This window comes from Watersipora subatra, chromosome 4 (assembly GCF_963576615.1).
Source record: "Watersipora subatra chromosome 4, tzWatSuba1.1, whole genome shotgun sequence".
NCBI classification, from domain to species: Eukaryota; Metazoa; Bryozoa; class Gymnolaemata; order Cheilostomatida; family Watersiporidae; genus Watersipora; species Watersipora subatra.
In genome coordinates, this window is record NC_088711.1 from 30,297,725 (window position 1) to 30,310,844 (window position 13,120).

The 13,120-nt window shown below is 40.0% G+C and overlaps 1 protein-coding gene across 3 annotated transcripts in view; it reads right to left on the reverse strand.

Annotated features, from left to right (window-relative positions):
- Positions 1-12,728, reverse strand: part of LOC137393309 (ectonucleoside triphosphate diphosphohydrolase 3-like) — a 129,671-nt gene extending 116,943 nt beyond the window's left edge. Inside the window, exon 1 of one of the 3 annotated variants that reach the window (XM_068079801.1) lies at positions 12,675-12,728. In XM_068079801.1, the coding sequence (XP_067935902.1) occupies positions 12,675-12,682 (8 nt within the window). In that variant the 5' untranslated portion in view covers positions 12,683-12,728. Of the gene's footprint in view, positions 1-889; positions 1,003-12,674 lie in introns of those variants that run through there. The other 2 variants (XM_068079799.1, XM_068079800.1) reach the window with 2 other exon arrangements.
- Between the last annotated feature and the right edge of the window lie 392 nt (positions 12,729-13,120).

The following is a 13,120-nucleotide window of genomic DNA, read 5'->3' on the forward strand; positions in this document are numbered from 1 at the left end:
GGGAAGGATTGAATACAAAGAGAGAACGCTATATGGCTTGCAAACTATATGGCCAATAAATAGTCTGCAATGCAGTCTTGTTATACTATAGCGAGCTTTGCCACAAAAGGCTATTACTGTTGCAGCCAACAGAAATTTCTCACCGTATGGCGATGATACTGCTATTGATAATGCCACAGCATATTAGTATAGCCAATTAGGTAATTGGCCATTTTGTTCAAAGTTTTTCCGGCTAAATTTTAAATATGTATTAATCAGCACTCAGTAATGTCCTGCAAACGTAATCGTTCCTAAACAACAGCGGGGTTACTCATTAGTTCATGTCCTACTAAATTCACAGTCATTTAACCGCGAGTTCTAAAATTCACGGCGAAATTATAAACTACTTAATATTATTGTGAACCACCCCAAACTCTTGCATTGCATGAATCACTGAGTGCAGGGCTGCAATGAAACATGTGACTGAAGAATGAGATGAGAAGACTCACTAATGGCGATAGTGAACACATGATAACTGAAGTGTATAACAAGAACAAAATGGGCAGTTCTAACGCCGGTCGTGTACAAATGCTTCCTAGTAGCCCTTCATTGAGGCATTGATTAGATAAATAGATGTATGCTGGATTCTAGAGCATGCAGATTACGCATTCAACGATAGACTTTTGAGATAATAGACAATCCAATATAATTAGATAAGAAAAGTCGATATTGGCCCTCAAATAGTTGATCATTCTGCTTACAGCACCAACTCCTACCTTTGGCTACATATCTCAGCACAAACGCAACTAGCTACATGAAAACGTTCCAATAGTGACACCGAGGGAATTCAATGACAACTACATGGAACAAGAGTGGGATATTACAAGAACAGCCAGCAAGCAAAACTTACAATTTATCCTTGTCCACTTTACCATCTAGGTTCAAAACTTCCACGACCATGCTAAACTAAGTGAAATGAACGCTACCCGCTCCCTAAGCCTACCACTCGGACCACATAAGCTCCCGATAGTAGATTAGACATACGTGCTTATCAAGACTGATGAGGCGGGACAAGAGAAAATTCCGGTGATCGGATTGGATGCTTGTCACATTGTTTCGCAGTGGGCATTTCCTACTAGAAGAAACTACCAAAGGACACAGGTTTTAATGTACCGGTATACAAATGCTGAAAGTTGACTTGCAACAAAATTTACATTACATTTTTTGATACTAAAAGATTCACCATGGCTTACTCTGCTGTGTTGTAGGTGCAAAATATGTGGAAATGTGATTACGAGTTCATAAAAGCTCAAAACGTTCATCGCAGCCATCACGGAAACGCCGTAGATCGGAATACCTTTCCAAAATGGCTCAAATGGGACGTATATGAACACGATGGCTTCGGTTTACACTTTCATGCAACCTCAACCGTCGAAATATTTTCACAACAAATATAACTATTTTCACGATTCAATAAAACCATGTTTATTGTCTTCACGGGTCAATTTCAGCATCATTGTAATGCTGTCAATTTGAGCACTTTCGATATTTCAAAACCTACCATAAAAATTGTTTAATTTTTTAACCTTAGCTTGAAGGATTTTATATCATTCTATGATAAACATGAGGAGCCTGTTGGTGAACTTGGATGGTCGAAAAATGCTGCAGAAATTATCCGCGCTGTTTGGCAGAAAGTCCAATAATATTAGATTATATTAACTTTATTATATTAGATTAATTAAGTTATATTAGACGAAACGGAACTGTAAAGTAGCGAACATCTATATTTGATACGAGCTTTTTGGTAGAACCCTAAGTGTTTGTCATTAACTAGTGCTAGGAGATGGTTAATATTGAGCCATTTATTGACCTTTCAATTCACGTGAGAACATCATGTGACAAGACGATAACCAAATTTCATGACTACGTCATCGAAATAAAGAGATTCCAATCTACGGCGGCTTTTCGTTTTTGAGCTTTTAAGAGAATCCAAACTATGGCGGTCTCATGTGGCTCTGATTAACTGTTCATTTTTGAGCTTTTAAGAGCTTGTAATCACATTCCCACATATTTGGCACTTACAAGACAACAGAGTAAGACATGGTGTATCTTTTAATACGTACCAAATAACTGTAATGTGAATTTTGTTGCAACTTTGTTAAAACCGTCCAGTATGGGCTCCTACAACGGAAATAATCCGTTCCAGGAACGTTTACGTTATATGAACTTTGCGTTATAAAAAAAGTAAAATACATGTAAGCCAACCATTATTGCGGAATTTTGACAATAAGTTGATGGGGAGCGTAATGGGAGTTGTGCCTCGTACACATCTTTATTCATTTACAAGGATTTGCTTATTGTTTACAGGGAGAATCTTTTGTGCTCTACAAAGTAAAACTAATAACAAATATTTTTTTATGATTAAAGCAAAACAAACAAAATATTTTACAACCAGCGGTACTACCTGTTCCCCGTCTATCTGTATCCAGGGGTCAAGGTTAGCATTATGAACAATAGCCAGCTACCCCTATTCCCTGTTTTGTTGACACCCCTGGCGATCAATCACGACAAACTAAATTAATGTAAAATGTGTATATAATAGGTATATCGTTATACACACGTCATTTTTTCATTCGTAAGTGCAGTGAGATAAATTAATGTTCAAATCGAATTTGGGAATTCTTCCGACTTGTCACTTCACGCTATATGGAACTTTCTTACGTACCCTAGGACACTTATGTATTCGCGGCATCTAACTTTCGCATTTTCGCGGCAACACCCTCTCGCGAAGATTTTATGAGCGAAACTAAACTATCATAACGAACGAGCGAAAACGCGAAAATAAATGGCTTTCTTCATTGATATTCACAATAAAATCGGCATATTAGAAATGCAGACAATTTTCGTGTGTGGTTGGCTCATTGGGCAAGTTTTGCTAAACTCATTATAGCTAATACACCGACTGAGCAGCTTGGCAAAACAAATTAAGATAATAAATTTTTTTTGGAAAAGCCTAGACAAGTGAAGAAGATGATGATATTAGTTTAGTCATTGGATTTGTAACTGATGAGGATGACAGTCTGGTAGGGAAAGTCATAAAATTGAATAATAATTATTGTGATGAATTTTATTACCAACCAAAAGCAATAACAACCCGGGGCCATGGCCACCGCGGTGCTATAAATACTTGAATCCTAATATTGGTACAACATCAGTCACTGCGGCAGTGACCTTGACGTCATTGATAGTCCAGGAGACAAACTGCAGCAAGCGATCAAATTGCATTATTGATCTCGCCTACACATTTCTACCTGCGGTTCATAAATACAAACTACCGTACTTTCGGACTATTAGCCGCTACTTGTTTCTGATGTTTTGAGCCATGCGGCTTATATAAGGGTGCGGCTAATCTGTGGCTTTTTCTTTCACCGCTAGGGTGCATTAACAGGAACCTCTGGCTAGTGCGCCTCTATACATAACCTATTCATCGTTTTCACACAAAAATGACGTAATAATTACAAATCTATTAACTTTTTTAGCTCTATGACACGCAATGCCTTTTTGTTCTTGCCATATTAGGGCTAATTTGTTTTCCGCAAATCGATATCCACAATATAATCTCTCGATATTAGAAATTGGCGACTAAACTCTATGAAACACGATGCCTTTTTGTGTATTGTGAACCAATATTTCCGGCTTTTCTAAAGGTTCAAATGCTAAATCGCCGTAAAGGTTGATAATTTCACGCAGACAATTGTATTATCTCAATGATGATGATGGACTCTTCATTGATTAAAAATAATATATAATCAAAAACAGAGAAATGCCCTTTTTTTGCAGGCTAAGATGAAAGGTTATTATTTGAGTGTGCATAAATACAATCTACAGTGTAATTCTTCCTGTACAGGTTTTTACAGTGTTATAATAATATAATATTGTAATGATAATATAATAATATATATACAGAATGATACTTGAAAGTAAAGATTGTATGAGTATTAGTATTATCTCGAGTTGGAATGGCCCCCTAAAATCTAGATTCTCTCACTTTTGATCAGACAAAGACACTACAATATCTCACTTATACACATCGTCGTACCAGTATCGTCGTATTCAGAGTTTTAATAGATGGCTGTTGGTAGAACAGTAACTTTTTTGAACACACACTTCTATGCAAGAATTTTTATTATTAATTCAACATATTCCCACGACCTAACACGAGCGAAGCGATTGTTTGGGAGATTTATGATAAATGCATATGTGCACCCAACTCACGAAAATCATTTATCAACGGCAGTCGCAAACCCTTGTACCGAAATATCATCAACAAATTTAACCATTTTTCAATGGAGTCGTTTAAGTATAATAACAATACAAAACACATATAAACCTATTTAAATATGTTACCAAGTCTTTAATATATGTAGAAAAATTTCCTAAACCATCTGATCTGATTATACATAAATAGACAGATTAATTCGGCCTAAAATCATCACTAACAGGAATCTCCAATTAGTGCACTTCTAGCTGTGAAAGAAAATATAAAACAATGCCTCACGGTACTGTACCGTTAGACACTAAATTAAAAAGCGTCGGATAATACGAAACTGCCATTCTGCACTGTTCCATTTTAAACGGCAAGGTTGCTGCCACGTTAAAAAGCACCGTCCTTAAGGCCGGTTCACACTATATCGCCGTATCTCGGCGTTTCCTTTTCGGCGTTCATCGTCGATTATGTGAACCGTGAATTGATGGCATCGACGAAGCATCGCGGACACGTCGGGAAAGTTTGTAGCTGTCAAACTTTCCGGATAGTTCGCGGAGCATCGACGACAGCACGTGTAATGTGAACCATTTCGGCGAAGACGATTCGCAATCGCGGATAGCGTGGTTTCTGTTTATGATAATTGCTGCAGGACTATATTACACTCGTTGGACTAGCAGGGACCAGAGACGCACGACAACATTTTTATACTGACTTGTTTTGTTTATGATAAATTTATGAAAATATTCTTGTGAGGCCTATGTATATTTACTCACCGAAAAAAACATTTCACAGTTCTCATTGCGCAATGTATAATAGAGTGCGTTAAATTGTCCTTCTTGATTTCTTTTCTTCTAGGCTGGACGCACCTACCATCTTCTTTTATGCCTTTTTCAGGTGTAAAGCTCTGCTGCTGCTGTTGTCTAAGTCGGTTGCTTCGTCTGAGCAATGCTAAGACAATCTTTTCTTAGTTTTAATTTTCTATCCATCTTCAACAAAAGCGATCACTCGATGCGCGTGGTACTAGCTTTTGCTACTAAACCGAAACGCGAATGTTTACGCGCGTCTCAATGGTCTGTTATTAATTAGGCCACGCCCATCGCTGACGCTCCAGTGACCGCGTTATATATGAGAATGTAATCTCGACGACTGTTCCCTGATACAAACGCGGATGGCTTTGTGCTAGTGTGAACATTGTCATCATCGACAATCACCGAAGTATTGTTGCATCAACGCCGAGATACGGCGACATAGTGTGAACCAGCCTTTAATTCTACGGCTTATGTATTGTTTTATTATCGTTTTTTGGAAAATAAAGCAGATGCAGCTTATATAGAGGTGTAGTTTATAGTCCGAAAAGTACGGTAGTCCCAAAGTGAAAAATATTTCGTACCAGTGAACTAGACCTGAGGAATCTAATGATGTTTGCTCCACTGCATTTATTTTCACATCACTATATTTTCGCACTCATCAGAGCTGTGAAATTAAGTTGCAGCGAAATTTTACTCTTAATGCTACTCACGAAACTAAATACTAGCGAAATATAAGTGTCCTAGGGTAGCAGGAAGCAAAAACTTCACATAAATTTTTTCAAGTTATTTGGAAAGTTATAGGAGGTATACATTATAGGAGCGTATACTGTATGTAAAATACAGAATATAAGTACATGTACATGATAACGAGCATATGAGTAGGTCAAGGTATGAGCTAAGGTAAGTGATTTAACATTTTTGCAATGGATTTGATATTTGGTAGTTTAGGTAAGTGGTTGCCATGGCAATGCTGCAAACATCTCTCAAGCTAGCCATGTAAACATGAAATACAGGCACTAAAATACCTCTCAAGCTAATCATGTAAACATGAAGTACATAGGGTAACTTAGGGTGACTTAGTAGGCGGCCATGAACTAAGCTTGTAGCTTAACGCTGACCCTCCTTTATGCCGTCTGTTCACCTACCACACCCAATCCCAAAAAGCGAACAGCGGTGACTACTGTTGATTTGCCTGTTAAGTTTCGATCTGCGCCTTCTTGAAAGTATCGTGTGTCTCTTCCAGCCTCTGCAGCACGTACTCGCTTATGGGTTGCATCTCCGTAGGAGGGGAGCAGCAATCCGACTGATGAGGCAGTCGCAACTTTCTGTTAAACATCAGGAAATTTGCCGTCTCAACCATCACAGTGTGAGACTAGTCCAGTATGCCGCATGAGTTGGGGCATGAGTTCATCCCATCCTTTCTGCCCTCATGTCAACAGCATAGCTTTCAGTGAATTGCCTAAGCCTCAATTATTTTTCTCCACGATCCTATTACTCTGGGGATAATAGGGAGTAGTGAGTGTCATGCTCACCGTCCAGGGCTGACAGAGCTCCTCCATCAGTTAGCTTTCAAATTGAGCCCCTTTCTCTGTATGAAGTTGCTCTGAAAGCTCTAGGATGCAGATCAACCTTTCATTAAGGGCACTGGCCACCATTGGAGCCGTGGTCTCTGGGGATGGCAATGGTATCCTGCCATCAAGTAAAATGATCCGAGAGCACTAGTATCCTCTTATTACCTCTCAAGGTGGTGTAGAAGGGGCCCACCAAGTTTACAGCGACTTTCTGCCAGGGTCGCCCAGCATACAACCACTGCTGGCTTCATGCAGGCTTAGTCCCGCCACGCTTGGCAGCGCGGCACACCTCACAGTTATGTACTAATCTGCGCACAGCAGCTTTCAGTCCAGGCCAGAGTCATGTACACTGGAGACAGCCTGCGATCCTCCCACACCGGTGTGGGTTATGACGTGTGCATGCTAGGTAACCCCCTCCCTCATGGCTGGTGGGCACAAAACACCACCGAGGTTGACCGTGAGGGGTCACTCTGGCTTCCATCACACAAGATTTGCAGGGATTCTCTTTTACTATGCAGAACTCTGAACTCCTGGCTTCCAACTCCAATTGCTCCGAATCACTTGATAAATTATTGCTACAGCGTGCTTGCCCTCGCTCTGTGGCCGAGCCAACTGGTTTGTTAGCTGGGCCTGATGCCTCAGGTCCAATGGTGGGCTCAACCAACCTTACACCGACCCATGCCCCTAAAGGGGCTGGGTGCTAGCCTGTCTGGCCGGTCAACTCCAGTTCTTACGTGGTTCCTGGTGGTGAATAGTAATGCTTCGGGTCATCACCCACTTGATGTCGGGGGATCCAAGGATGGCTTCGACCGGTCCCGGGATTACCTTAGTTGCACCCGTTGACCAGCCACCTCGCGCATGAGCCTGGCAATCCTCAACAGAACATAGTTTCCCATTATCGCTCTAGTCCCCTCCTGGTCCTCTTAGGCCAACTCCAGCCGAGTTGGCCCCTCATCGCGGTGCTTTTTTGTGCACACCGCTGACAGTCCTGGCAGGCCTGTCAGCTTAAATCATCTGCATGCATCAGTCAGGTACGGTGTACTATCTGTATCTAAACTCGGCTATTACCTTTAGCCAACGAGCCACTTGGTGAGAGGGTTCTTTCCTGCGACAAAGCCATCGCAGGGAGGCTGTGCGAAGCCGAAACTCCTGTCCGTATAAGTATGGATAGAAATGCTTTCTCGCTTTAACCAATGCCAACAGCTCTCTGTGTGTCACACAACAATGGTGCTCCGACAAGGTGGGTGTTTTGCTGTAATTAGCAATTATTCTTTCTCAGCCGTCCTGCTGTTGTAACAACACAGCTTCTACGTAGCACCCACCACCATTAATGTCCAAGATGTATGTGCTTCCCGAATTCGAATACTCCAGCACGGGGCTGTAATGAAGCTGTGGCGTTGTGTGTCAAATGCTGACTGCTCTTCGCTCATCTATCGCCCAGGTTCTTCCTTCTCTACCAGCCGGTGGAGGGGCCTTGCAATGGTGGCAAAACCCGGAATATACTGCCGATAGTATGCGACAGTACTCAAGAATCCTTGCATTTCCCGGATTCCACGCGGATTGAGCTACCCTCAGCTACCTTTACCTTGGCTGGTTTCCTGGTGACTTTTCCGCTACTCACTATGTGGCCCAGGTAAAACACGTGGGACTGAAGCAGTTAACACTTGGTTAGATTGAGTTTGACTCCGGCTTGCTGTAGCTGTTGAAACACTTCCTCCAGCCACCAGATTCGGGTTTCAAAGTCAAACGCGATGACAGTTACGTCATCCAGATACAATAGCAAGGTCTGCCAATAGAGCCCATGTAACATTATTTCCATCAGTCGCTGAAATGAGGCTGGGGCAGATGTCAGTCCAAAGGGAAGGACTCTTCACTTCCACCACCCTGAGCAAGTGCTGAATGCCGATTTTTTCCTGGCATCTACGTCCAGCAGAACCTGCCGATATACGCTGATGAGATCAAAGATGCTAAAATATCGGCTTTTGGCAAGAGCGTCCAGGTTCTCATCTATTTTGGGAAGAGGATAAGCATTTGTTCTGTTACCGTGTTGAGCTTCCGGTAATCTGCACTAAACCACCATTTTTCACCCTTAATCTTCACCAACACAGTAGGTGAGCTCCATGCTCCCCCGGCTCGCTCGATTAGCCCTCTGGCCAATGGGTCTTGCTCCGGTCTTTCGACCCCGGCCTCATTTTTAGGTCAAAGAACGTGAGAGGTTAACGGATAAGTTGAGTTCCATTTTTTACGGTTATGGAGCGTTTCAGGAGTGAAGTTCTACCAATATTGTCGTATCCAGTGCTATATACCAACCCATACTTAGTCAACAAGGTAGCCAGATTTTTGGCTTGTTCTGTGTTCTGGCACGAGTGTCTTGAAGCATCATACAGCTCCTGGAAATACTGGGAGATCTGGCTGATGGGAGGAAGCGCTTCCATGCTGGTGTATGAACCCATGGTTGTTCAAGAATGAGGAGCAAGAGGCTGTGGGGTTGAAGCACCTTTCCGTCTACTCCGGGCTCCGTCAGGCTTGTGGCTAGAAGCAGGCATTTGGGGTACCCTTCTATTACTTCTAGTGAACAGAAATTTCATGTAATTAAGCTAAACCAAATCGCGACTTCTGTTCTAGCTGGCACCACCCGATTTCTAATCATCTGAACGGCTTCTTATCTACCTTGACCACAGGTCTTTCGAACTCTATTAAGCATTGGTGTGCCATAAAAGGGCATGCCCAGAATAGCGTCTTTCCTAATCTGGCTAACTATAACGACTTCTTTGTCTTCACTTTACGGAGTCTTACAGAGAACAGGATTACACCATTAACGGATTACACCAAGTTTTTCTACAAAGAAGGGGGACAGCCGTAAAACTATCTTGGCCAGATTCGGAACCCCGGTGTTTGCTGTACTACTCCGGCTTTCCTCTACTGAGGCTGCTTTTGCAAGTAGGGCAGGAGGTCTACCAGAATCTGTTTTCTCGATGGTGCCTGTAAGATTCGGCGCAATCCCACTGCTGCCACCAGTGTAAAGGATTTTTCCGACCTTTACTCAGGCACGATCCAGAGTGCGACAATTGCTGGATAAAATGCAAGATAAGTGTGTATGGTATCATTCATTTTATTCTAAAGAATTCCTATTGGTAGCATAGCCACGACTACTCTGCTCTCTTAGCGAGAGTGCTCCCTATATATGTATTTCCCCAGTACCATTTAATGGAATCGACGGAAAACCGTATGACAAAAACAATTAATGTGGTCATTAACATGTTTGCTTAGTTACGACCTAACTATAAACATTAAAAAGTATTACTGATATAAACGTATAATAGAGACAGAAACAATATAAAAAAAGTAATGCAAAATATATAAAAGTGATTACATGCGGATATTATGAGACTATAATATCAGAAATAAGTTTGTGGCCCGGCAACCGCCACAATATACACACTATCAAGCTCAATGTACTGCAACCATTATTTTTCTTTAATTACTTCAACAACATCACTTTTTTGTAGGAGTATAAAAAACATTATGTACTCTATTCGATTTCTGATTTCCCATTGAGTTCTACACGATTGAGACTACAAAAATGATAATCGGTTAACAAAATGTGTTATTCTAAAAGCTTGCACAGTCGGTGTAATGTTGCAAACATTGTCTATGGCAAACATGGTCTATGATCAGGGTATCTGCTTGTATATACAGTGCGCCTTCGGGTACCATCACCCTGTTATAAGATTTTATCGCATTATGATGTACAACACAATTTTTTCTGCCTCGCGGAACAACATTTTTTCGCCATGCGATAGCACAGAAATTTCTCTCGAAATTTAAATTGGGCAGTCGGTATGATGAATACTCCAAAATAACGAATATACAATTCATTGACAGTCTTTCCCCAATGCATAAAGGAGATGCAATGCGCTCTCTCGCTCTCTCTCTCTCTCTCTCTTTCTTTCTCTCTTTCGCTCAGTTTAGAGTTATTCGTTGCTAGTCATAGCGAAAACAAAACCGAAAACAGATAGGTGATGAAATTTAAGCTACTGCCAACGTTGAAGTCTAGTAAAATACACACTAAAACTTAGCTTTAAGCATGTATTTAGTAAGATAAACTCATCCAAGTCAAATTCAACAGGTGCGTTAAACATCTGCTTCGCAAGCAGAGAACTCTCTACGGTATGTACTAAACATATTACATTGTGGCGTTACATTTTATTGAAAATCATAGCAACTAAATGCACTAAAGTTACTGCAGGTGACTATAATTACTAAGGTTAACATATTATTTTGTATGGTTGTAATAAAGTAGTAGAGGTGGAACGAGACACGAGACGTCTCGAGTATCGACCTGTCTCGTCTCGGTCTCGTCTCGACTTAACTATTGCCAAACTCGAGACAGGAAATAGAACTAAAGCGTCTGCGCACGGTTGTTAAAACATGGCTTCTTGCGGTAGCAACAACTCCATATATTGTAATGGATTGCGGGCAACTGCCTTTAAAGTTATACCCGGTCCGCTACTACCGGTTGCTATTGATTATGTTGGCCACTGAGTCTAATCATGTAGTCCGGACAACGGCCCTGTTATATTTTAGTTCGGTTCTGTGTCCTTAAAACAGATACCGGGTCGTATCTAATTACTCTTTGAATAATCCAATTTAATAAATAAGACTTTTGCGGGTAAAACGTCTGTATTTTATCGTATCGTGTCTAAACACCAACTGCCCTTCATAAAATTCGGGCCTCTTTTACGTATATACTACCAATCGCGGGTAAAACCTGCAGGACACGGAGAAACGAACGAAAGGCCGTGTCGACCATAGTCGTGTTCGGTTAACAATGACGTTTTGTTAGCTCAATATAAGAATATACATGTGCATGTATACAGTAATTAATATAATTTCATGAGTACAATTTAAATATAATTCACATACTACAGTTAATACACAAACAAAACTTAACATTAATGAAACGATAAGAATAAAAGTGTTATCGTGTGTTCTTTTAGTTGCGGTATTTCTTTGTAGAGCGACGGCTATCGGTTTCATTACACATTACATTAAAAAGTAAGAACTATTCAATAGATGGTAAAATATACATGTACAAAGCAATATGTTTATAATAATTATGATCAATCAAGCTCAAAATTCTTAGAATATATAACTTCGGTATTTTAGAGCTGTTTGTGTCACTTTTGTTTACAAAAACTACATGCATATCACTGTTAAAATGTTGTATTTAAATCGTTTACACCAGGTGAAAATTCAACTTAAAAAGAGTTTTATTAATTTTATATATACCAAGTAGCTAGTACTTGTGTAGAGAAATCATCACCAAATGCTCATTATTTTACTGTCTCGTGTCTCGAATTTTTACAAGACAGTGTCTCGAGTCTCGTCTCGAGCTTAAAAAACCTGTCTCGTTCCACCTCTATAAAGTAGTGCTTATTTTCTTTCAAACCCTTTCACTGCCATCCATGTACAAATTTAGCTTCCCGCCTACTGCCAGCCATTTTACTGAAAATTGCCAATTTGGCGGAATGATAAGTATGCAATTTTTGTCAATTGCAAACCTTATCTAGAACATTTTTATTATATATTTTATGTTGCCAACATGTTAACAAACAGAATATAGGCTAATTTTTAAGAGGACTGTTTAGACAACACCTAAAGTCTTAGAAATACCAATGATCAGGAGTTGTTGTCACGAATCATTAATATTCAGTTAATATGCAACCAGAGTAAATTTCACCAAAATGCGTCTATGGCAGTCGATCATAGAATTAACATAATCTCGCATACAGCAGTAAATGTGTATGAAGGTCAATGATATGTGAATGCTGAAAAACAATGAGAATTTGCTATTGCTAATTGACTCGACCATATTACATGCTGTCGGATCTGATCAGATTTCACAGAATTGATAATTAGATAGTTACACCAACAAACAAATTGTTAGTAATTTTACTAGCAGTTTTAATAATTGTTAATAGAGTTGTCACACTTCGGTCAAGGCTTTGCGCAATATGCTAGAAACAAGTCTTTGCTCGTACATACCTATCCATGAGTACACTATCCAGGTGTCTGCCAGGTTCCACCTACAAACATAGAACATCTAATTATTTATATTAACACAAAGAGCTTAGACAGTAACAACAATAATAATATACTGGAAATTCCACTGTCATACAGCCCACGACCAAAGAGATATTGGAAAAAAGAAAGGGTACTGATGGTTGAGAAATGCAATATTAGCAGTCAAATGGCACTGCAGTGCAATAGGATAATTGCAATGGTAGCTGTAATGTACTGGGTGTTATTATATACAACAAATAGCAATAATGAAAGAAAAAGATTATATGTTTATATCTCTCCCCTGCAATAGGAGAAATGCAATATTGCCTAATATTATAAGTAAAATGTACTGATATCATTAGAATAACCAATATTATTAATATAGTAATAATATAAAACTAATGCACAATTTTGTTTACATTTCAAAA